General features: G+C 38.5%; 1 protein-coding gene across 6 annotated transcripts in view; it reads left to right on the top strand.

Moving 5' to 3' along the window:
- The window catches only part of BTBD10 (BTB domain containing 10), a 28,618-nt gene that overhangs the window by 3,350 nt on the left and 2,187 nt on the right, over nucleotides 1-23,081 (top strand). For 5 of the 6 annotated variants that reach the window (XM_070934315.1, XM_070934321.1, XM_070934294.1 and 2 more), the window contains exons 2-6: nucleotides 16,957-17,147; nucleotides 18,090-18,375; nucleotides 19,681-19,783; nucleotides 20,546-20,666; nucleotides 22,628-22,825. In XM_070934315.1, coding sequence (XP_070790416.1) covers nucleotides 16,994-17,147; nucleotides 18,090-18,375; nucleotides 19,681-19,783; nucleotides 20,546-20,666; nucleotides 22,628-22,825 — 862 coding nt within the window. In that variant the 5' untranslated portion in view covers nucleotides 16,957-16,993. Of the gene's footprint in view, nucleotides 1-9,269; nucleotides 9,396-16,956; nucleotides 17,148-18,089; nucleotides 18,376-19,680; nucleotides 19,784-20,545; nucleotides 20,667-22,627; nucleotides 22,826-23,081 lie in introns of those variants that run through there. The other variant, XM_070934300.1, reaches the window with a different exon arrangement.

Genomic DNA, 23,081 nt, shown 5'->3' with positions numbered 1-23,081 from the left:
TAATTCCTAATTCTTAGATAGCTACAACTACTGCTCTGAATGAACACTTTATGAAACAGTCTCTATTCTTCAGCAGAACATATTAAAATCGAGTTTGAAGATTAGGTATTCTTTCTTTCCTTCCTTCAGCCTTCTTTCTAAGAGCCATGATATTTGGCCTTATATTTGTATACATTTCACTTAATCAGAACCTAAAGTAGACCTATTGGTGTTGCCTTTATTTGATCTAAAATATATACTTCTTTTACATTTGAAGTTATGTTAGGCTTGTTTGTTAATAGGCCTATATGCCTGAGTTTTGATTGGCTTACTCTGGCATTTTATCTAAGCAGGCAAAAACATCTGGGCAGTTGGACGAATTTAGAAACATAGCACCAATTCACTATTACTATTTTCTAAGACTGCCTTTTGGGCCTATGAAACATCTAGAAGTGCATTCTACGAAATAAAGATAATGTTAAAATCTGCTGCTTTGCTTAACAGCATGACATCCCTCCTAATTAATTGTATTTAAAATATTTTTTTTTTCAAAAATATAATGGAATGGTGTCTGAACTGCCAGGTACCAAAGGCAGTCTTACAAGAATACTTGTATCTAGTTGCCATGTTTGGGGATCTGTAAAACCTTCCAGTGAGAAATAAACTGACTATGACTGATGTTCTCAAGAATATTGTTTTCTGTGGTAAAGACCAACAATATGGCCAATTTGCTGTTATGGAACAAGGCATTTTTCTCATGCAGACCTGGTTTCTGTCAAATAGTTGTGATGAATGAGTATAATTTTATGTATCTGCTTAGATTTTTCAAAATCCTAGCTAGATTTTCCGTAATAAAATAGAATGGGCTATGTTTGATTTTGAATTACCTATAGCTTATTTTAGAAACATGGTTTTTGCACCATGGCTTAGTGCATTTGGTATGGAACTATAGTTAATGCAAATAAAGCCCTGTTTAGGGTTAGGTGAATTCAGGTAGAAATAATTTTTAAAAAGTTAGATTATTAAGAGAAGGATAAGTTTGATGCTTCATGTTGCTTCATGTTGCTTCTCCTTTCCTTTAACTTACGTGAGTTCCAGCCTTTTTTAGCAAGGAACGAATAAGACTGACCACAGGTATGTGCTCATGTTCTACATTAATATGTTGTTATACATTGTTGGTTAAGAGTGGTGAAATGCTTACTTCTCTGTCGTTGTTGTGTCTAGAATTTCTAGTGGTTTTGTTTAGATTAGCCTACTCCCTTCTTTAGAAGAATAGTGGAGCTGAGTTGATGTTTCAACTGGCAACTGACACTTTTGCTAAATAATTCAAGGATAAAATTGCTTACATTAATTTTGAGCTTGATGCTTCTTTAATAGATTTTGATGTGACAATAGAGATAATATGTTCTAATGTTATCTGAGATTAGTTTGAACTTTGGGAAACTTGAGGGCTCTCTCAAGTGTGAAGGTTGGTACATATGATCAGGGACAATGCCCTTCCTGGTTCCTTCTAGCATTGAGTAGATATGTCAGTGGCTGGATCCAAGAGATGGCTAAATTGCTTCTTTCTGCGAAAACATGATCCTGTCTGTCTTGAAAAAAGTGGTGGTTTGAAGAATTTCTTATATTAAAAAAAGTCTGATCTAGCCTTGTTGGAAAATTATTGCCTTATTGCCAACTTCCCTTTCTTGATGGTGTTATTTCTTCTTCAGGAAGTATTGGTGATTCAGGTATAAAGGACCTTTATGAAGTAGCTTATCTAAATTCTTTTCTTCTCCCAGGAGCTTTTGTTACTATCATGGTATCCTACTGGACTACCTTTGGGGTAAAGGGATGAAGGTACCTTTCTGCAAAAGTTCTTCTCTTTTTGGGTGGTTTCAGCTGGTACTGGTGGGTAAGGAGTGGTCAGGGTGGCAGTAGCTCTAGTGCAGAGGTGTCGATTTCATTGAGGGCCACATCAGGCTTATGTTTGACCTTGGGACGGGGTGCAACTGGCTAGGGTGGGCGTGGCCAGCTTGATGTCACTTATGCCGGGGCACCTGTGGTGGCCCGAGCGCTCTGCCAGTGAAAACTGGCCTCCAAGCTTTGTTTTCGGCTATAACGGCCTCCTGCAACCCTCTGCCAGCAAAAACAGAGCTAGGGAGGGCTTCTTGTGGCCCTTGCTTTTCCCTAGCAGAAGCACCATGGGCCAATCCTTTGCTGTTTCCAGGGCAGCCCTGCGGGCCAGATCTAAGCATCCTGTGGGCCAAATCTGGCCCCCGGGCCTTGAGTTTGACACCCCTACTCTAGCGCATATATATGACGCTTCTGAGAGAAGTCATATATTTCTTTAGTCCAAAGTATTTTGAGTCCACTGATGATAGTCAGCTTTTCATTGATGCCACAAACCTGACTGGAAATGTTGTGGAACATTTCCAGCCAGTCTAACCCAGTTTGTGGAGTTGTGATGGGTATAAACAAGCTTGAATTTAATCTCAACATAATGGATTTCTATTTTTCTAGAAACAACATGGCTTCATTGCTGCAGTACTAGCTCTGGATAGGGTTACCAACTTTATGCAATGTTATGCCTGTAAGTTGCTTGTGTAACAATGGTTTCCATTGTTCTTCCCATGTACAATTCTGTTTATGTCCCACTCCAGAGATTCTAATAACTTTTATGCAAATTGAGGTGTGCAGAAGAGAAATATAAGTATCCTCATGTCCTCTTTTCTTTGGGAGAGGACATGATCACATTTATCTTGGAAAGGTGGAGGCTGAAGAAACTCCTATTGAAGAAAATCTGATCTGACTTCCTTGTTTAGAGACCATTTAGAGACCATGTTGGTAATGAAAAACTAATCTTGCAACCACCCTTTGTGTTTATGAGCTTTGTTGGTCTGCAAACCAAAGGAAAACTGAAGGAGAATCATAAATTCATGATGCTTCACTTTGCAATCTCTTCATTTAACAACTAAATTGCTGGCTCTAATTGTGGCTGCTAAATGAGGACTGCCTGTATGGCAGGTATTCTTCTAGAAGGCACAATTGAATATAACTCCATATATTCAAAATATTCTCAGCAATTGTGAGTGTTAAAATGCACAATATTCTCATTTAGTTTACGACCCACATTTTTCACGTTTCTGCAGAATTGCATCCTGATTTAGAGATTATTTGTTACTGTTTCCTTGTGTATTTGTAGGTGATTCTATTTTTTTTTTTTTAAATCTTAAATCTGAATTTGGATTCTGGGTATCTAGTTACATAATAACAGAAGTAAGTGAATGTGATAATACTTTTCCTACACGCTGCTCGGACACTCCTCAGAATGGGATACGATCACTCCTATTCGCACAGCTGAGTGTCAATCAAATCCCTCTGGAGCTGCATCCACCTGACTTCCTGCTTCCTCCTCAGACTTTTTCACTCAGCCATTGCAATAGCATTGAGTGTCTGTTCTCTAGTTTACATTTCGTTCTTATATTTTGTCTTTTCTTGGCTGAATTAGCTCAATATTGATTATTTACAGTTTAAAGGTGCTGCGCTTCGTCTGCCTTCTCTTGGAGACGTTTTAAGCGCGTATCGGCGGTTCGGGGCTCCGGCCGCCGCTAGCAGCTTGGCTTGGCTGGCGGTTTAAATCTATTCTAGTCTTCCCGCCATTTGCTGCTATTGCCGCCATTTTGCTGCCAGTCACTTTGCGAGGCTCCGATTTGTCTTAGTGGCCTTTGGATCGATCGGCTTGAGTCCCTGCCGGCTGGCATACTCATTAGCTGTTTTAAAGATCGTGACTGCTTCCTTTTACTGCAGCTTCAGTCCGGCCGCAGGCGCTTTGTTTCGCCTGGCTTAGGACTCCTGGAGATTCGCCTCGCGGGCCGCCATTTTGGGCCCTGACCATCGGCACCGCTTTAGATTCTCCGCGGCCATAGCGACCTGGGCTTTGGTTTCCAGGGTCGCTAGATTGCCGGCAGGTGGGGACGCTGTCCTGCTCGTACCTGCAATTCACAACTGCCTGCAGAAGGGTGCCTGAAAGAGACCCAGGGAAGTATATATTCCTTAAATTGATTTACATTCATATTTAAAAAAAAAAAAAAAAAAAAAAAAGGGGGCCGTTGCCTTGTTATATTGATGGACTGGTTTTGTTTGTAGATACTTATTGCATTTATTAAAAATAATAATAATAATAATAATAATAATAATAATAATAATAATAATAATAATAATAATAATAATAAAATAAAATAAAAAAGAACATTTATAAAGCACGATTTATATTACTAATTCTCAATCATATATATAGAATTGATAAGTTCTTTTTACAATTAATTAATCAATAAATACTAATTCATTGGGGTGATTGATCATGGAGGACAGAGAGGAAGGTGCTCTTTCTTCTGATATGGACAGGAGTCCCTCTCCCTCCCCAGTACCTTCCCCTAGACAGCTCAGGGGAAAGAAGTCTAAGGCTTCCAGGCAGGTGAAGTCCTCCAAATCTGCTACTGCAGATAAAGATGCCCAAAGGAGGCATAAGGCATTAGAAAAGCAGTTTGCTAAGGCTAGGCAACGGGTCCAGGACCCTGGTCAAGGACCAATTCCTGAAGGCTTGAGCCATGAGGTGACCTGTGAGCCCTCGGCCTCTCATGATGTAGAATTGTTGGCCAGTAGTTTGAGGGAGGATGGTCCATCGACCTCTCAGGAGGTTCCAATGTCTGCGACTAATCAGTCAAGGGCTAGTGTCAGGTCCCGCTCATCTAGTTTTGCAAGCCATTTTTCTCACGCTTCCAGGTCAGGCCCTGAAGCTACCTTTACACCCACTGCAGCCGGCCTCCGTCCTGGAGCGGGCCCAGGGTTCCCTCAGCCTGTGGATTTTCAGGCCTTTTTCACTCAGGCCATGTCCCATATGTATCAAATGGGGTTGCAACAAGCCACTGGTGCCTTCCCAGCTCCTACGTGCCCTACTACTTCTGCCTTTTCCATGCATCCCCCTGGTGCGCAACATCAACAGCACTCTGTTGCCTGTAGCCTTGTGCCTGAATCAGCCCGGGAGGACGATTTCCTAGATGACTTTGAGATGTCAGAGGATGAAGAAGAGATTCAGGACAAGCCGGCCTTTCCGGGTCTATTTAAGCCGTCTTTGTTTCGCTCTCTCCTACGCAAGGCAAAAGCTGCCACTAATATGGATTCCACGCCTCTTCAGGGTTCCTCTTCATCTACTCCATCTGGCCCTAATAGTAACTTGTTCAATCTACCTCAACCTGATGAGGACTTTGTTCCCTGTCCGGATCTTTTCTGCCAGGTTGTTCAAAAGCCTTGGGACCGCCCCGCCTCGTTGTCGGGCCCGAATTCATTTGATCGAAAGCTCTATGCCTCGGCTCCTGCGTTGGATGCCCTCCTGCAGTTACCTACGATTGATGATCCAGTGGCGAGTCTCACATCGTCTTCAATCCTGGTAGGTGAGGCTGGGGATGGCCTCAAGTTTGAGGACAAACGAGCCGAAATGGGTTTTCGTAAAACACACCAAGCGGCGGCTTGGGCCATTCGTGCTGCAACCTCCTCATCTTTTTTCAATCGGGCATCGCTGGTGTGGTTGCGTCAATTGAAGGAGAGACTTCCCCCGGAGGATGCAAGATTACAGCAGGACCTGGCCAAACTGGTCGCAGCTGCTGAATATTCGGCCGACGCGTCTTTGGACGCAGCTAAGTTCGCTTCCAGGGCCTTAGCTTCGACAGTATCTTCCAGACGTCTCTTGTGGCTCCGTAATTGGAGAGCTGACGCCAAGTCCAAGTGGCGCTTGACTGCTGCCCCGTACAAAGGCCCTGCCTTATTTGGCTCATCCCTGGATTCTGTGCTGGTCGAGAATAGGGATAAGAAGAAGGTGTTACCCACGTCTTTCCGACGTCAGGACAGGCGCTATATGCCTTATAATCGACAGCCCTTTTGACAGGAGCAGGGCGCCGGGGGCGCCTCTTACTACAGATCTTCGCAGTCTCAGTACCAACCTACTTCGGACAGGGCGTCCTTTCGTGACCGCGGTCGCCGACAATCCAACTTCAGGCGACCTTTCAGACAGTCAACAGGTCGTTTTTCCAGACGCGGTAAGTGACTCACCGCCTCTGGCCCCAATCGGGGGCAGGCTCCAGGCATTCTCTCACCTGTGGCCAACTACCACATCGGATGCCTGGATTGTCCAAACTGTCACCGAAGGGTTACGTTTGGAATTCACCACCATGCCTCAGGACTTTTATCTTCACTGCCCTTGGCCACTTCAGCCGGAGAAGCGATCTCTTCTGTTGCTCGAGATTCACCATCTGCTGCAAATCCAGGCCATAGAACAGGTTCCATTGCAACAACTCAAGACCGGCTTTTATTCCACACTATTCCTGGTACCGAAATCCTCGGGCGATTGGAGAGGCATTTTGAACCTACGACGTCTCAATCAACACATCTTGTACCGCCGGTTCAAAATGCATTCCCTCAAGTCTCTGCTAGGCTGCATTCGTCGGGGAGATCTGATGCAATCGGTGGATCTAAAAGAAGCGTACCTGCACGTCCCCATCCATCAGTCGCACAGGAAGTACCTCCGGTTTGCGTTTGGAGACCACCACTTTCAATATCGGGCTATGCCATTCGGCCTTTCGTCCGCTCCGAGGACCTTTACGAAGTTGCTGGCGGCGGTGGCGGCGTCGCTCAGAGAAGTTCCTGTTCGTTTGGCATGCTACCTCGACGACATTTTGATTCTGTCGTCTTCTCCCGAACGGGCGACCCAAGACCGGAAGCTAGTACTTCAGTCCCTTCAAGACCACGGGTTCACTTTAAACCTTGCCAAAAGCCATCTGGTTCCCACAACGTGTATTCTGCATCTCGGAGCAATAATAGATTCGACACTGTGTGTGGTCTCCCTATCTCCCGACAGACAAGCCAGCATTCGGGAACTGACATCTCAAGTCTTACTACGCAGGACTGTAACCTTACTGTCTCTCTCCCAACTTCTGGGAAAGTTGATATCAAGCATAGACATTGTTCCGTGGGCGCGATTTCATCTTCGGCGCCTCCAATGGTTCCTGCTCCCTTACCAGAGACAAGGTCGAGCAGAGTCTCTTCTCAAGGTAAAGGTTCCAGCTCCCGTTCGTCTTTCCCTGAGGTGGTGGCTGTCTCCGGCTCTCGACAAAGGTTCCCCATTCCTGGAACCAACTCGACTAGTGTTAACCACGGACGCAAGTCTACGGGGCTGGGGAGCTCACCTGAACCGTCAGCTAGCCCAAGGTGCCTGGTCGTCGACGGAAAAGCTGCACAATATAAATTGGCTAGAGCTCAGGGCGGTCCGACTCGCCCTGATACACTTCAAACACCTTGTCTATCACCAGGACCTTCTAATTCTAACGGACAATGTGGCCACCAAGGCCCATATCAACAAACAAGGGGGAACCCGCTCCTGGACACTAATGCAGGAAGCGGAGCGTCTTCTGTCGTGGGCGGAACTCCACCTCTCGTCGATAAAAGCCGAACACATTTCGGGGACTCTCAATCGAGAAGCAGATTGGCTCAGCAGAGACCAAATAGATCACGCCGAGTGGAGGTTGGACCCCGGCCTGTTCCAGGAACTGTCGAGGAGGTTCGACCTTCCCCTAGTGGATCTGTTTGCGACGGCTCAGAACACCCAATTGCCGAGATTCTTTTCTCGCTACCCGTCTCCAGCAGCGGAGGGGCTGGATGCTCTTCGAAGTCCGTGGCCCCGGGGGCTCCTTTACGCCTTCCCTCCCCTCCCTGTCATCTCCAAGGTCGTGAGGAAGGTCATTCGAGAACGGGCAAACCTTCTTCTGGTAGCGCCGTATTGGCCCCGTCGAGAGTGGTTCGCCGACCTCAAGAACTTATCGGTCGAACCACCGTGGAGGATTCCACCAGACAAGATAATACTGACTCAAGGAGCCATCCGTCATCCGGAACCAGAATGGCTTCGATTAGCCGTGTGGCATTTGAGCGCATAAAGCTCATCAAGGACAATTTGTCTGACGATGTTATCTCCATTATTCAGGCAGCTCGAAGACCATCAACAATTCGTATTTATAACGCCTCATGGACTGCCTTCACGAGATGGTGTGGGGATCATCACGTAGACCCCACAACTGCTTCTGTTCCGGACATTCTGTGTTTTCTGCATGCGGGTTTCTCCAAGGGCTTGGCCCCCGCGACTCTACGCCGACAGGTGGCGGCTCTAGCCACTGTCCTGTCAGGAGAATCTCGTGTTCCTTTGTCTCAGGACCCCAGGATCCGTTCCTTCCTACAAGGGTTCTCAAACTTGCGGCCTCCGCCGATTCATCGCTACCCCACTTGGGACCTTACCTTGGTGTTGCAGGCCCTGACGGGTCCACCGTTCGAACCCATCGCTTCGTCCAGTCTACGCTACTTGTCTTTAAATATGGCTTTTCTGTTGGCAATAACTTCAGCGCGCAGAGTATCCGAAATTGCTGCCTTATCCATGAGGAGTGATCTCTGCATCTTCTATCCTGACAGGGTTGTTCTACGCCTCGACCCGGCTTTTGTTCCTAAAGTGAATACTCGCTTTCATCGAGCCCAAGAACTCGTCTTGCCTAACTTTTGCCCGAACCCGCGTCATCCTGCTGAGAAGCGGTGGCATACTTTAGATGTGCGACGGGCATTGAGAAGATATCTTAAAAGGACTGCCCCTTTTCGAAAGACTGAGGCTCTGTTGGTGTCCTTCCTTCCCTCTTCCCTGGGCCAGAAGGTTTCTTCATCTACAGTAGGAAGGTGGCTCAAAGCCTGTATATCCAAGGCATATGACTTAAGAGAGGCCCCTGTCCCGGGTGGTATACTGCCCCATTCTACTCGTAGCGCCGCAACCTCTGCGGCTTGGGCTACCCAGGCTTTAGTAGATGATATTTGCCGGGCGGCCACATGGTCTTCCCTTTCATCCTTTGTAAGTCACTATAGGCTGGATAAGTTTGCTTCTGCAGATGCTGCCTTTGGCAGAAGGGTATTACAGGCTGTAATCTCTCCCCAAGACCAGTCTACGGCCTAGGTCCCCCCCCCCTTCTTCTCTAACTTGGGTATGTCCCATTCTGAGGAGTGTCCGAGCAGCGTGTAGGAAAATGGTCGTTGCTTACCTGAACGACCCTTTTGTACACGCTGTGAGGACACTCCGTCCCTCCCTTTTTCTTGGCCGTGCCTGGCTTTGGTGGAGGTCTGCTTTTTCTCCCTCTGTAGCTGTCTGCTTCCTGTGTGTCTACCTGATGGAGTTTCTCGCGGTCGATCCTGCTGCTATTGAACCAAGTTGTCTTCGTGAAAAGTCTGAGGAGGAAGCAGGAAGTCAGGTGGATGCAGCTCCAGAGGGATTTGATTGACACTCAGCTGTGCGAATAGGAGTGATCGTATCCCATTCTGAGGAGTGTCCTCACAGCGTGTACAAAAGGGTCGTTCAGGTAAGCAACGACCATTTTCTTCAGGGTGGATTTGATTTAAATCGAGTTGATTTAAATCACAATTTAAATCATGATTTAAATCATGATTTAAATCACTAGTAAAAAGGCTTGATTTAAATCAACTCGATTTAAATCATAATTTTTAAAGAGCAACTGTCATCTCTGCTACTCCTTTGACCCACTGTTGACTCACCGATAGTTCCAGTGTTGCAGAATATTCAGCCTCATGCTACATAACTAAGCTCCATTTCATGCTGAATAAACTAAATTATTTATGTATCTTAAATAGAAAACTATCTTACGATAGATTTTTACCCCAAAAGTTTTTTATTAAAATAAATTCAATAAAAATAAAAAAAATCCGATTTAAATCAAAAAAATCTGATTTAAATAAAAAAAATCTGATTTTTTTGATTTTTTTTAAAAATCATTGATTTTTATTCACCCTGCTTTTCTTTGAACAATGAACAAATGATAATGGTTATAGTTTCATGTTAAAGGCTTTGGAATCCCATTCCACCCCTAGCCTTCAAAACTGAAATTGTTTTTTAACACCTTCCATCTCTGTGCCTTCCAATGACAATTAAGTAGATTGCCTACTGTGGCCTCGCTAGCAGGCGAAAAAACTGGTTTGCAGTCCCTAACCTGTCCACACCTATCTATGTGAGCAGATGTGGCTTTTTAATTTGCCAGCCATATTTGCCTTATGCCCTTTGCATGTTTAACTATGTCCCCTCATTTTTTGTAGCATTCCTTGAAGAACTGTTTGCATCCTGAATAAAGCAGACAGATAGTAGGTGTAAAAAAAGATTAGTATGGAACAGATGTAAGACAGTAGTTGTGGAGCTGTTCAGAAGGCTTTGATAGTTGCTGTTTAATTGGGAAATGATAATGGTTGTTTCAATAAATCCTAGAAGGGTGCTGTATCCCTATGTATTGCACAGCATCTCTTCCAAATTCAGAGCTTTGCAGAAGTTATAATATGGATATAAACATATATACATCTTATCATTGTGCAAATATATTGCACATATTCTGTAAATCACAGAAACTGAATTTTGCTTGCTGGGATTAGACCAGAAACTTTTTTATTTGTTCTTCTGACTTGTTCTTTGAAATTAAAACATTAGATTTTTATTTGCATTAATGTAACTGAAATATTATATTGGGGGCTGAAATACTAGGCTTAGAATAATTAACAATATATCTTCCTTATTTTGTACATGCAAATTCTTGACATAAATTTTTCTTGTCAGTTGTCTTTATCTCCTGTGTTTTAAACAAACGGCACAGGACTTTTATTAAGAATCTTTTGCTGTGGATTCCTGTCCAGACAAATTGCTATATGCTGAGTGAATTCTGGTGTTTCTGCTGCAATGAAAGCCTAAAGAATGAGGCATGAAAGATAGGTGACAGAAGAAACATTTCAGATGCTTTATTAGTTTATTAAAATCTGACAAGCGGGTAGGGCTTGAAATAGCTTCACAGATGGCACTTGGCAGTATACCAAGCAGCTCTTTCCTTATGCGTTCTGTACACTATCCATCAAATATGCCAACCAATGGCAGCTTAGAAAAAAGGAAATGGTAAGAATCAATTCAGCTTACTGGAGGCTGGGAGGTTAGACGTCAGTGCTGCACTGTGTACGGCTGAGTCAGTGGCTGTGAGAAAATGAATTGAAATAATATCTTGGGGGTTTACCTCTCTGAGCACTTAATGGACTAAAAAGCTGTAACAAGAGTGTTACCCTTGAGATGGAGAAGAAAAGAGGATGCTAGAAAGTGAGGCTAATAATGCTGTAGAGTATTGAGAGGAGAATGGAAAGAACAAATATGCGGAACTTAGCAAGTAATGCCAGAGAATGCTGAACTGGCTTCTAAACCTTCAGGCTGGAGAGGAGCAGATTTCTTTTGTACTTTGTTTTCAATATTTTCTCCATGTTTTTGTGTTCCTGCCCTTTTCTACCCAAAAAGCAGGTACGTATCTGTTAATAATCCAATACAGTTTTCAGTACTTAATTGAGAAGGGAATATGTAAAAGGGAGGAATAGTTCTTTGTGTAATTGATCTTTTGAAATATTTATATGATAAAGAGAAGTTGTGTGACCATGAATCTAAAGTAACAGCTTTAACATAAATAGAAATATTATTGAGCAAAAGCTGAATTTAGCAGAAATAGAAAATATATGAAATTATGTGTTTAAAGTTTGATTATTGTTTAGTTTTCATTAGATTATTATTTTTTCTCTATTTGTGGTTTTCTAGACCAAGAATTTATAAAGGTAATGTTTCAAGTCTACTCTGGTTGTATTAATAAGGAAGTAAAAAGATGATTCATGAGAGTATGATGCAAGCTAGGTCATATCATCCTTACCTTACACAACAGTATAAAAATGAACCACATCTTTTTACAGTTTTTTCAATTTATGTTAATGATGTTATGCATTTTTTCAGCTGTTATTGCTGAAGCTTAATTTATTGATTTGAATAAATTAATTAGAATAAATGACAGTGTCCCAATAAGGGAACTACTCTCTAAGAGCACTTTAAAGTTGGGTGTGTATATTTTATCAAGATGTTTCTGCTGTATGCGATTGGCTGACCAGTAAATTGTTATCAGCAAGATGTGTTAGATTGCTATATGGAAACAGCTTGGATCAGCTGTCAACCTGAAACAATGTGAAGAGCCTGCTATATAGTAGCAACATTGTATTATAACAATATGTAGAAGTTGAACAAGGACATCACCTATGTGGGTTGGACTTAGATAGAAGTCGGTATTACATATGCCTGTATATTAGAGTATTATAATTATATAGAGGTTTATAAAGTGTTCTGCCTGGATTTATAGTTAATATGGATTTTTTAGGGGGAGAAAGAGAGAAACTCAAATCTAATCTAGCAAAATAGTTTGTTTAATAAACAAAAGCAAATGTGGCATATAATTTAACATGCTTTATAAATATCTCAAAATATCTACTTTTCTCATTAAACAAAATGTAATGGAATTAAAATATTTGAGGAGAATGGGAAATCATAACTCATTTTCTAGAATATAAATGTTCAAATAAACCAAAATATTATTTGGCAGTATTTTTTCTTGGAATGAAATGTCCCTAAACACAAATCACTTTCAGATGCTACATGCTTTTTTTAAAAAGTAAGAAAACAACAACACAGTAGTAGCAGTTGACTAATAGGAATTTGGCAAAAGAAAGGTATTATGCAAGATAAGATCAAAACCTAATGGGAAGGGAAAGTTGAATAATGCAGCTGGTTGAACTTTACATTATAAAGCTGCTGTTTTTAGGAATCTTAAAAGTTAAATTGATAACATTGAACACATTTCTCTTTCCCCTTCAAATGTACCCAAATCTTTTCCGGATATGTTGTCCAGAATCTTGAATAAATTTGGAAGGAAGATTCTGCAAACGAGAAAATCCCTTTCCTTAATAGATGCCATTCAATTGGTTGATGAGAACTTTGGGTATAAACCTTTATACTATTGTTTTTCAGGAAATTTTTGTAGCATGATTACTATCTCGCTAGAGTTTTTATCACTTGAGTAGGAAGCATTTTATCTGAGTCATCAGGCATGCTTCCTGTAGCATGGGTTTACTGTAGATATATCCAAGTATTAATATGCATGAACTTGCCTTGTGTTTGGACATTTCTGAAGAGAATTGTGTTTTATTATGCGGGTTTTATAAGATTGCTGTGGAGCAAAACTGATCTTTTTGTAATGAGCAAAAACTGGGTGTTTCATCTAATGCTGTGGTAAGCAGATTTTTGCTCCTATAATTCAAGTTTCTATTTTTTTCTTTCTGCATCACATTTCCCTGTGCTAGAGTAGAACTAATTAAGTGGATAGCCATTTCCCATGGCTAAAATGCAGGGTTTTAAAGTTATCTTTTTATTCCCTGTTTTAAAGTTTGAGATTTCTTTCTTTTCTTTTTTTTTTACCAACTAACATTTCTCCTTAAGCAGGTTATAGGTTTGGAAAATGACTTCAGAAAAGCATTTTAGGTTTTAGGAAGCTATGAGAAATAATAAAATATAATACCAGCATGAGTTATTTCAGTATACTTTCCCATTTTATATTTCTTTTGGATGGAATATGGAGTGTATTTTCATAATACAAAATTTATATGATATGATTTATTTGTGATTTGCTGGTTAAGAACAAATTCTACTTTCCCAAGATCTTGTCATCCTTATTTTTAGGCATATTACATCCATGCACCTATCCATACAGAATATGTAAAGCCACTGGGGGGAAAATAATTTTAAAATTCAGAAGCAGGAATATATACTAACTGGATAAAAATATTGCTATTTTAGAAGAAAAAAAACTTATTTTACGTATGTGACAAATAAGAACTTCCTATTAAATTTGTCGTCTTTGTGTCTATAAAAATTATCTTTATTGTTTCTAAATAGATATGATAATTTTTCCATCTTCTTTTATCTGAATTTCCATGTTCAAAATGTAGCACATACAAATATATATTATAAGTATATTCTGGTTATTGTTATATTTTAGCTTAGTTTGGCTAATAGAAAAACTCGAGTGTTAATTAAAATTGTAAAAATTGAAAATCATTTTAATACATTAGAAAATATAGCCTTACATTGGTTTTATTGTAGACTAAGCAATTAGTTAGTGAAAGCTATGATTTGATAAAATACATATCCATTGTCTAGAATCAGTTATAACTGATGCTATCAGTGCTTTCTAACATGGGTTTAACTATATTAATATGTAAAATTAATTCCATGCTAATAGATGAAACATTGACATTTCCAAGAGCAGTTATATGAAGTATTAAAGTTTTGATGACTGTTATTCTTCTTTATCATTATTTAAAAGGTAGTTTCTTTTCTTACTGCCTAATATAATAATTGGAATTTTAAAATTTGAATTCTATTCATTTTTAAAATAAATACGGAAAGATCTTAAATTTTAAGCCGAAGGAGGTTTTTGGTGTAATTAACAAACCTTTGTGAGAAGTAGTTATTTGTTTTGAAACAGTAGAACTTTGAAAATACATGATTAATTAAAATGAAATTTAAAAATAGTTGTTTACATACATTTTGTGTTCTTATCATGTATTTTGCTTTTAACTCTAGTTTGTGCATTTTAGATCCGTTTCTTTCATTCAAAATTTAAAAAAAAACCTCTTATGTATGTTTAGTTGGTTGTTAGTATAATTTGTATTCATTTTATAAACTTTAAAACCTTTTAAATGGATTAGTTGAGTGTTTTTATGAATCTATTATCCAGCGTTTTGCTTGATGTTACCAACATTACAGTTCTAAGGCTCACAAGCAAGGGCCATTAAACATGATTTGGACTTGAAAACATACATATAATATTGAACAGCAAGGAAAATTCAGTTATTTACTAAAAACATTTTTTAAAAATACTATTTTTGACTATTACAAAATTATATAAATTAAAAAGATAAAGGTAAAATTTCCCCTTGTACATATGTGCTAGTTGTTCCTGACTCTAGGGGGCGGTGCTCATCTCCGTTTCAAAACCAAAGAGCCAGCACTGTCCGAAGACATCTCCGTGGTCATGTGGCCGGCATGACTAAACGCCAAAGACGCACAGAATGCTATCCCTAATTTATGTAATCTTGTCTTTATTTCAGATAGTTATTTTAATACAAGGAATGTTATGGTTTGATATAGTTAAGTACTTCTGTAACATTGGTTATTTTAAATTCGTAGATAAGTATATAATTTCACTTTAGTTTCTCTTTTCGTATCCCCATTTCCTTCATCTACTTAAAGCAATGCAGGGTGAAGAGAGCGAGGGATTTGGAGTTCACCTTCCTACCAGTGACTTGCCTCTTCCTTTCCCTTTTTAATTGCAGAAAAATCTGTAGTTCTGGGAGGTTTGTTGCTTCCTTCAGTTGAGTCATGTTGGATTCTCAGAGTGCTGGGACAAGTCCCTGCAGTTTCATTCGCAATGTTTTTCAGAAATGGTTTGCCATTTCCTCCTTTTTAGGACAGTGTCCTAAATTCTGTGAATCTATAGACAATTGAGACTATAGTGATATTGATCCCAAAGTCTAATGTACTCCGTATAATTGTTGTGCTCAGTAGGATAAAAATTGTGCTGCTGGTGCACTTCATGGGGCAATTCTATTTTTTTTTTTTCTAAATGGATCTATTCTTTGAATATATTTACTTTCTCAGAAATGACTTTTGTTTTTGGTCCTGAATTGTATTGACTGTTTTGGATATTATTGTAACCAATTTCAGTATTTTTGTCACATAGTGTTTGGATTACCTTGGCTTCAGGTGTTCCTTGTGGGCTTTCTGCATATCTGTGGATCTTCGGTTGTAGAAGGCCATAGGATGTCACAAGTTTGTTTTTTTAAAAAAAATCCTGTCAGTACTGTACTGTATAAATGGGAAAAAATGCAGTCTTTATATAAGAAGTTGACATAGTCAAAAATTGACTCAAAAGCCTCGAATATGGGGAAATATTGATTTGATTTGCTGCTGATTTCACAATTTCCTCAAGAGAGATTGGAGTTAGAGGGTATAGGAAAATAATGTGAACTGGAAGCCAAGTACATTTCCTTCAGTGCTTGTGTGTAGAAGAGGTTATTAAACTTCAAAGGCGAAGTAGTACTGTATTTTTATGGTACCTTTTGTATTGTGTTTAGTTGGTTTAATAGAAAATTACCAGGCCAAATATGATTTTAATGTTCCAGTTGATTAGCATTTTACTTTGATATTAAGCAACTAGTAAATATTTCAGTTCGATGTAGCCTGAAATATTCATCTAGTTTTGATTTTTTTTCAAATAGAGCAGTTTGAGATTTCTGTGGAAAAGAGAAGAATATATGACCACAATTAATATTTGAAATATTGGAGAAACAGGGAGCTGTTCATATATGGATGGTATCAGGCTGTTTCATAGGAAAGAGAAATTTTTTGACCCCTGACCCCTTAACTTCATAAGGGTTTGAAAAGACAAAACATGCCATCACAATTCAAATGTTAGAACAAATTCTACCAGGAACATACCGTCTTATAGGTAATAATCAGCATTTGAATTATTCTCAGAAACCTATTGGCAGCCAGTATACTGATTAAATTTGAGTTACTATTTTGTGAAAGTTTTCATCTGTTTGTACATGGTCTAACACTTTATACAAACTTAAGAATCTTAATCAGAAGGCAACCCTATGACCCAGGATGTTGCAATCATTGAGATGTGATGCAGCATGTGTGCCTGATAGCCTTCAGGCATCCGATCCAGACATGCATTGCATTTCTGGTTTGGCTCATTTTGTTTCCAAAATGAGTTGGGCATTTCCCAACTCCTTATGTACATGATGTCAGGATGTCATGAAAAGGTGAAAATCTTGCCATATAGATATGACTTTCCCACAAGCAGCGTGCCTCTTTCTAAACACTTCAGGAAAGAGGTTAATATTAGATCACTACTGAAATTGAAAAAAAAAATTCACAATATAAGATCTATTTTAAACTGCTATTTAAAAATTCTAAATATTATTTCATGTCCATTTATCTTCTAGTACTTCATCTCGTCTTGTTAAGAGTGATTGCCGCAAAATGAGTCTTCATGGGGCTAGTGGTGGGCATGAAAGATCAAGAGACAGAAGAAGGTCAAGTGATAGATCACGTGACTCATCCCATGAACGTCTTGAATCCCAGCTCACTCCATGCATCAGAAATGTTACTTCACCAACAAGACAACATCAAGGAGGTATATCATGAGAAACCTATATCTGTTTTATATATTTACTTTCTAGTTTTTATTAGAAAGTACATATCTTTGTCAAACATAAAATCTTTTCACTTGGGTTCTTGTGTCAGAAACCTAAAATGGGAAAGCTCTAAAATTATCATGATAAAGAATCTCATTGGGAATGTTTATTAAATTTATTCGCTGCCCATGTCACCTGGGTGGTTTACAATCTGGTAAAACAATAGAAAAAATTAAAATGGTAAGAGAACAAATACGTTACAAATAAAGAAATATCTAAGATAGTGGAGAGTATACAATAGGGTGGAAGAGGAATCTTCTAATGCAGTAACTGCCTCCAGGATGGAAGAAATATAAATACTCATTCACCATTTAATATTTATAATTTGTGTCAAACTAAAAATTACCAAGGAAATTATTTAAGCCTCAATTACATAAATGTTTGGGTACAGTGTTACATGTGTATGTTCTGTTTGATACGCTGTATTGAGGCCTAAGCATGGAAACTGGTCGTGTGACATTTTTCTTCAATCTATCCCCTTCCACTTGTTTTGGAGCCGGCAAGCCTTTTGTGATGGAATATGTAATCCAAACTATCTGGAGAGCACCACATTAGGGAAAACTGGTCTATGGTACCGCAGATTTTGGAATAATTTAAAATTTTACAATCCCGTTGCTGGATTATTTTTTAATTAGTTTTTTGTCCTACCTTTATTACTTTATAAGTAGCATACTTAATGCTAGTGCCAGAAGATTGCCTCTTTTCTCTGACACATCATGAGATAGTAAGTACCCTGAGTTACTACTGGCACCAAACCAAAATCCAAAAATAAGTTTGGCTTAATGTGGAAAAACTGTTGCCTTTGTAAATATGTTTTTGAGATATAACATGTTCTGATACTGCAACTCAGTTTTAAATACTTGTATTACTTTTCATTACAGAACGTGAGAAGGATCATAGCTCATCTCGACCAAGCAGCCCTCGTCCTCAGAAAGCTTCTCCGAATGGTTCCAGTAGCAGTCTAGTAAACAGTAGTCGAAACAGCAGCCAGTCAAGTTCGGATGGGAGTTGCAAGAATGCTGGAGAAATGGTTTTTGTGTATGAGAATGCAAAAGAAGGAGCACGGAACATAAGAATGTCAGAGAGAGTAACACTTATAGTGGACAATACTCGATTTGTTGTAGATCCTTCAGTTTTTACTGCACAGCCAAATACAATGCTTGGCAGGTTGGTATGGCTTTTTATTGTATATATACCATCAGATCTCTCTGTAAATCATGGCTAAAAACAAATGTCTTCATATTGTTAAATATTTTTGATCTCATTATTTGCTGCTTCTGTCAAAGAGCCCTAGTGGCGCAGTGGTTAGAATGCAGCATTGCAGACTAATTCTGCCGACTGCCAGAAGTTCAGTTCTCCTTGGCTCAAGGTTGACTTAGTGTTCCATCCTTCAGGTGTAACATTTCAGGTGCAGTTTAGTCTCCTTTAATCTGTATTACTGTATTTTTCATGAAGTACAATTTAGCTGTTGTGCGGTTTCTTTTTAGACAAGTCTATCCTTCCTGGAAATAAGACTCTTCATGACTTCTTTCCTGAATAATTACTTTTAAAATAATACTCTTGTTATTTTGAAATTACCTAACGTAAAGTGTCAAATTCATTCTGGAGTAGAGTATGTGATAATGAAGATGCATACATTGCCATTTATCTATCGTAAGAAACTTTTTTAAAATACCAGGAGCCATAGTTGGCCTTTTTATGATACGTGGTGAACCTGATTGAAAAAGTAATAGGGGCAGACAAAGGGAAAGCAAAAAGTAATTAAACAAAACAGTTGATTTAATTTATATTTAAACTTAAGTAAAATGTAATACTGCTATTATCTATTTAATTATATCTTCTTAGGTTAAACATAACAGTTGGGCAACTTCAGAGAGGCTCTTGTGGCCAAGGCCAAAGTTTGGGGAAAGGGTGGTGCTGAACAAGATATGAAGCTTAATGTAGTACCTGTTCAGTATATGCTAATTTACTATTTTGAAACATGTCAATTCAACATTAATTACAAATCTTCCAAAAAGCAGAGTGGTTGCTGTCTTAATGTGGGGAACTTCTCTTTAATTACTGTTTCAGCTTTAATTAATTACTGTTTAATTACTGTTTCAGAGAAAGCTCTGAAGAATAGCCTGTTTACTTAAATGCTACTTGATACTACTCATGTGGAGATCAGTGTTTTTTCTTACTCATCCGTTTCCACACAAATATTATTAAAAATTGCAAAACATTTCTATCTTAAACTTTGAAGTTCAGAGATGAATGTTTTTGAATTAATTCATATTTTGCATGCATTAAAGTAAATATTTCCAAAAAATGTTTTCCTTTGGATATACAGTATGAACATAATACTTAATAGTGCATATTCTGAACTTCCTATAATTCCTTCTAAAGTTTTATCAAATGGAATTCAAATACTAGTGAACTATGTGCACTGTGTAGATTTTGAATAACATGGTTTTTTCCCTCTTCTATATATAGGATGTTTGGTTCCGGAAGGGAACATAACTTCACACGGCCCAATGAAAAAGGAGAATATGAAGTGGCTGAAGGAATTGGTTCCACTGTGTTTCGTGCTATCTTGGTGAGTTTTCATAAGATACTATTCTTCGCATCCTTTTACATTTATGAAATTTTAAAAAATGGAACATTCCTATAAAAGCTTATCATGAACTTTATAATTTATTTAACAATATTCTAAGTACTATTAGTTTGTATTGCAATGTTATAAAAACTTGGAAAATTCAGGAATAAAGAATTTATATGTAAGTCTGTGACTTACTCTGCTCATTCAGACATCTCATTAATACGTTAAAGGATTCTCAGCTTAGTTAAGAAACTGGCCATTCCTTTTGGGCTTACCATCTATGTGCCATCTTCTGGAATATGGCAGTGCATTGTTGGGGAAAGCCAGCAATAGTGAGCAAGCTATTTTTTCATAAAAGTGTGTTTATGATTACTAATATATTAATTGAAAAGACTTTGCCCAAAGACTGCTATTTGTAAGCAAGGGGGTAGAAGACTGAAGTTGAGAGACAGAATGAAGACATTAAAATCTTTGTATAACATTTCTGAGGGGAGAGATATTTCCTAAGATTCATTAAACATAATGTTGTTAGCCAAGCAATTTGAATTGCTCTTGAAATTTAATTATTGTTCTAGTTCTTTGTGGTCTCTTCTCAGTCTCCATATGACAGGAAGGAGATTGCTTCATTCTGCAACACCACTGGACACCCAGTTTGTTTGCAGCAGCAGAAAAACATGCAAGGATTTAGAAAAATGAAGGATTATTCTGTACAAATTAAATGTTTCCTCATAAATCCGTTTTTTTCTTTTTTAATTTAAGGATTATTACAAGACTGGGATGATACGTTGTCCTGATGGAATATCTATTCCTGAACTACGAGAAGCATGTGACTATCTATGTATTTCTTTTGATTATAGTACTATCAAATGTAGAGACCTCAGTAAGTATAACATTGCTGTTAACCTCCTATACCTATGTGTACATTTTTATGATGCTGTTTTCTGACCATAAACTACTTCAAGTAATATTTGAGCATCTATCAATTTTAACATCATAAAATAGATTATAGATTGGGTTGATGATTGGGTTTAGTAAGATATACTGTAGTTATACCCATTAAATACATAGAGGCTATATATACAAATTTTTATTTCACTCATAGACCAACATCATATAGCATATAACAATGCAACTTATAACCAACAACTGCATATATATATCGAGTGTAGAATGGAAGAAATAATTAAAGTTACAAAAGTCTAACATTAAATACTTTTACTGATTATTTAGAAAGAAGATGCTATAAAAATATATTTTAAAATATTAATACTAGTAGATAAGAACTACAAAATGTGTCACTGAACATAAACTATCTAAGCTGTGGAACATAGAGCCAAAACTTTGCATTAATAGCCCAAAACTATCATAACACTAAAAACTACATGTAGGAATCATAATAAGGCAACCAAGCTGTTATAAAGGGATTCTAGTCTAATAAACAGGCATAGCTTGAACTCTGTTACCTGTAAACTTTTCAATTAGTGAAGAGGTTTGGAGTATTTCCAATATATATATGTTGAAGGAGAACCTGCTCAGTAGACTCGGCTTCCCTAAACTTTCAGAGACCGAGATGTTCCAAGTGTAGGATTTTCCTATATCTTCCTTTCAAAGCAGTCAAAGTAGTGCCCCTTCTACATTTTGGATACTTTTAATTGAATAAGATATGCTGCAGGTGCTACTGTTATGTCTGTGCTGTCAATATTAGGGAGAATTGAATTATTACTTAGGTCAGGCTTTATATCTATTAATTTATATGAGTAATACATAATTGGATTCAGAGTTATTATGTGTGTGTGTATTGTCATCTCAAGATGGCTATCATACTTCCCTCCTATTTTTCCCACAACAACAACAACAACCCCGTGAGTTGGGTTGCGCTATGAGAGAGAGACTGATTCAGTCTCCCAGCTAATTTTCATGCCTAATTAAGGCCTGGAACTCACAGTCTCCTGGTTTCTAGAGCAGCACTTTAACTAATACACCACTTTGGTTCAGCACAGAGGCTTGATCAAATCTCAAGGATAGTAAATAAGAAAGGAGAGTGTTCTAGACAACTATTTATCTAACAGGAATTATTTCCAAACAGACTGGAATTCATCCTCCACAGTTAAAAGGGACTGAAGCCAGAAGATAAAAATAAATTTTAGCTGATAGTTTAATATTAATATTTTAGCCTCCACTCACAGCAGCCTCTAGAGGTAGTGTACATTTATTGATACAGTGGAGGATTTGGATTACTGAGTTTAAACCTTTAGATTAGACTTTCTGTAGAAAGTCAAATTAAAATAGGGACTGAAGGTCCCCCATAAAATGCTGCTGCCAGTATTTTTGCTCACTGCAGCAGGTAAATTACTAGTTCCTTTTGTTTGCTATATTAAGGATGGTAGATGCAATTCTTTCAGTTCTTTGGGCAATATAGGAAGCATGAGACTTCCTTCTACTAGAAGGATGAAAAATATTTAAAGGATGTTACCTGCTCAAATAACTATCTGACTATTTGCAAGGCATGATTTTTGAGGTGCCTGCAAAACCTTAATGATTTTGATGTGTTAATTAATTCTCAGGTTACATTATTTTGGTCCAGTTTATTTAGCTTTACATGCAAGTCAGAGATACCTTGTAAACATCAGCAATTACTATTCTAAGCCCAGAAGCTAGGAAGTACAAGGTAACATTTAAAATCTTTGAGCATCATTTAGCAATTATGAGAACTATGAGAAGTTGTACCTCTGCTGTGCCAAAGGTAATATTTTTATTGAAGCAATTAATAATGGCTCATCTAACATTCAGTTCAGTATTCTTATGAGCGGAGAGTAATGAATTTGGTTGCTTTCATTTCAGGTGCTCTCATGCATGAATTATCAAATGATGGTGCTCGGAAACAGTTTGAATTTTACCTTGAAGAAATGATACTGCCACTGATGGTAGCCAGTGCTCAGAGTGGGGAAAGAGAGTGTCATATTGTAGTGCTCACTGATGATGATGTTGTTGATTGGGATGAAGAGTACCCACCTCAAATGGGAGAGGAATATTCTCAAAGTAAGTCAGCTGGCACTCCAGTTTAATTTGCCTTTTCTATATAATTAATTGTATCATTAATTTTTTAAATATATGCACTACAGTACCTCTGATCACTCTGCATTGTGCAGACCTGCATCATTTAGTAGACACAATTTTTATGATAATTCAACACATTGATTGTGTAATGTGCCCTGTCAAATCTGTCATTTGGAGAATTATAGGTATATTTGGCTTATGATCACATCGTTCCATTTGTGTGTGCAAGGTCACAATG

This window comes from Pituophis catenifer, unplaced genomic scaffold (genome assembly GCF_029215685.1).
Source record: "Pituophis catenifer annectens isolate HBS135680 unplaced genomic scaffold, rPitCat1.0.hap2 SCAF_1, whole genome shotgun sequence".
Classification (NCBI taxonomy): Eukaryota; Metazoa; Chordata; class Lepidosauria; order Squamata; family Colubridae; genus Pituophis; species Pituophis catenifer.
Note: the sequence above shows the minus strand (reverse complement) of the source record. Positions and strands in the feature narration are given on the sequence as shown.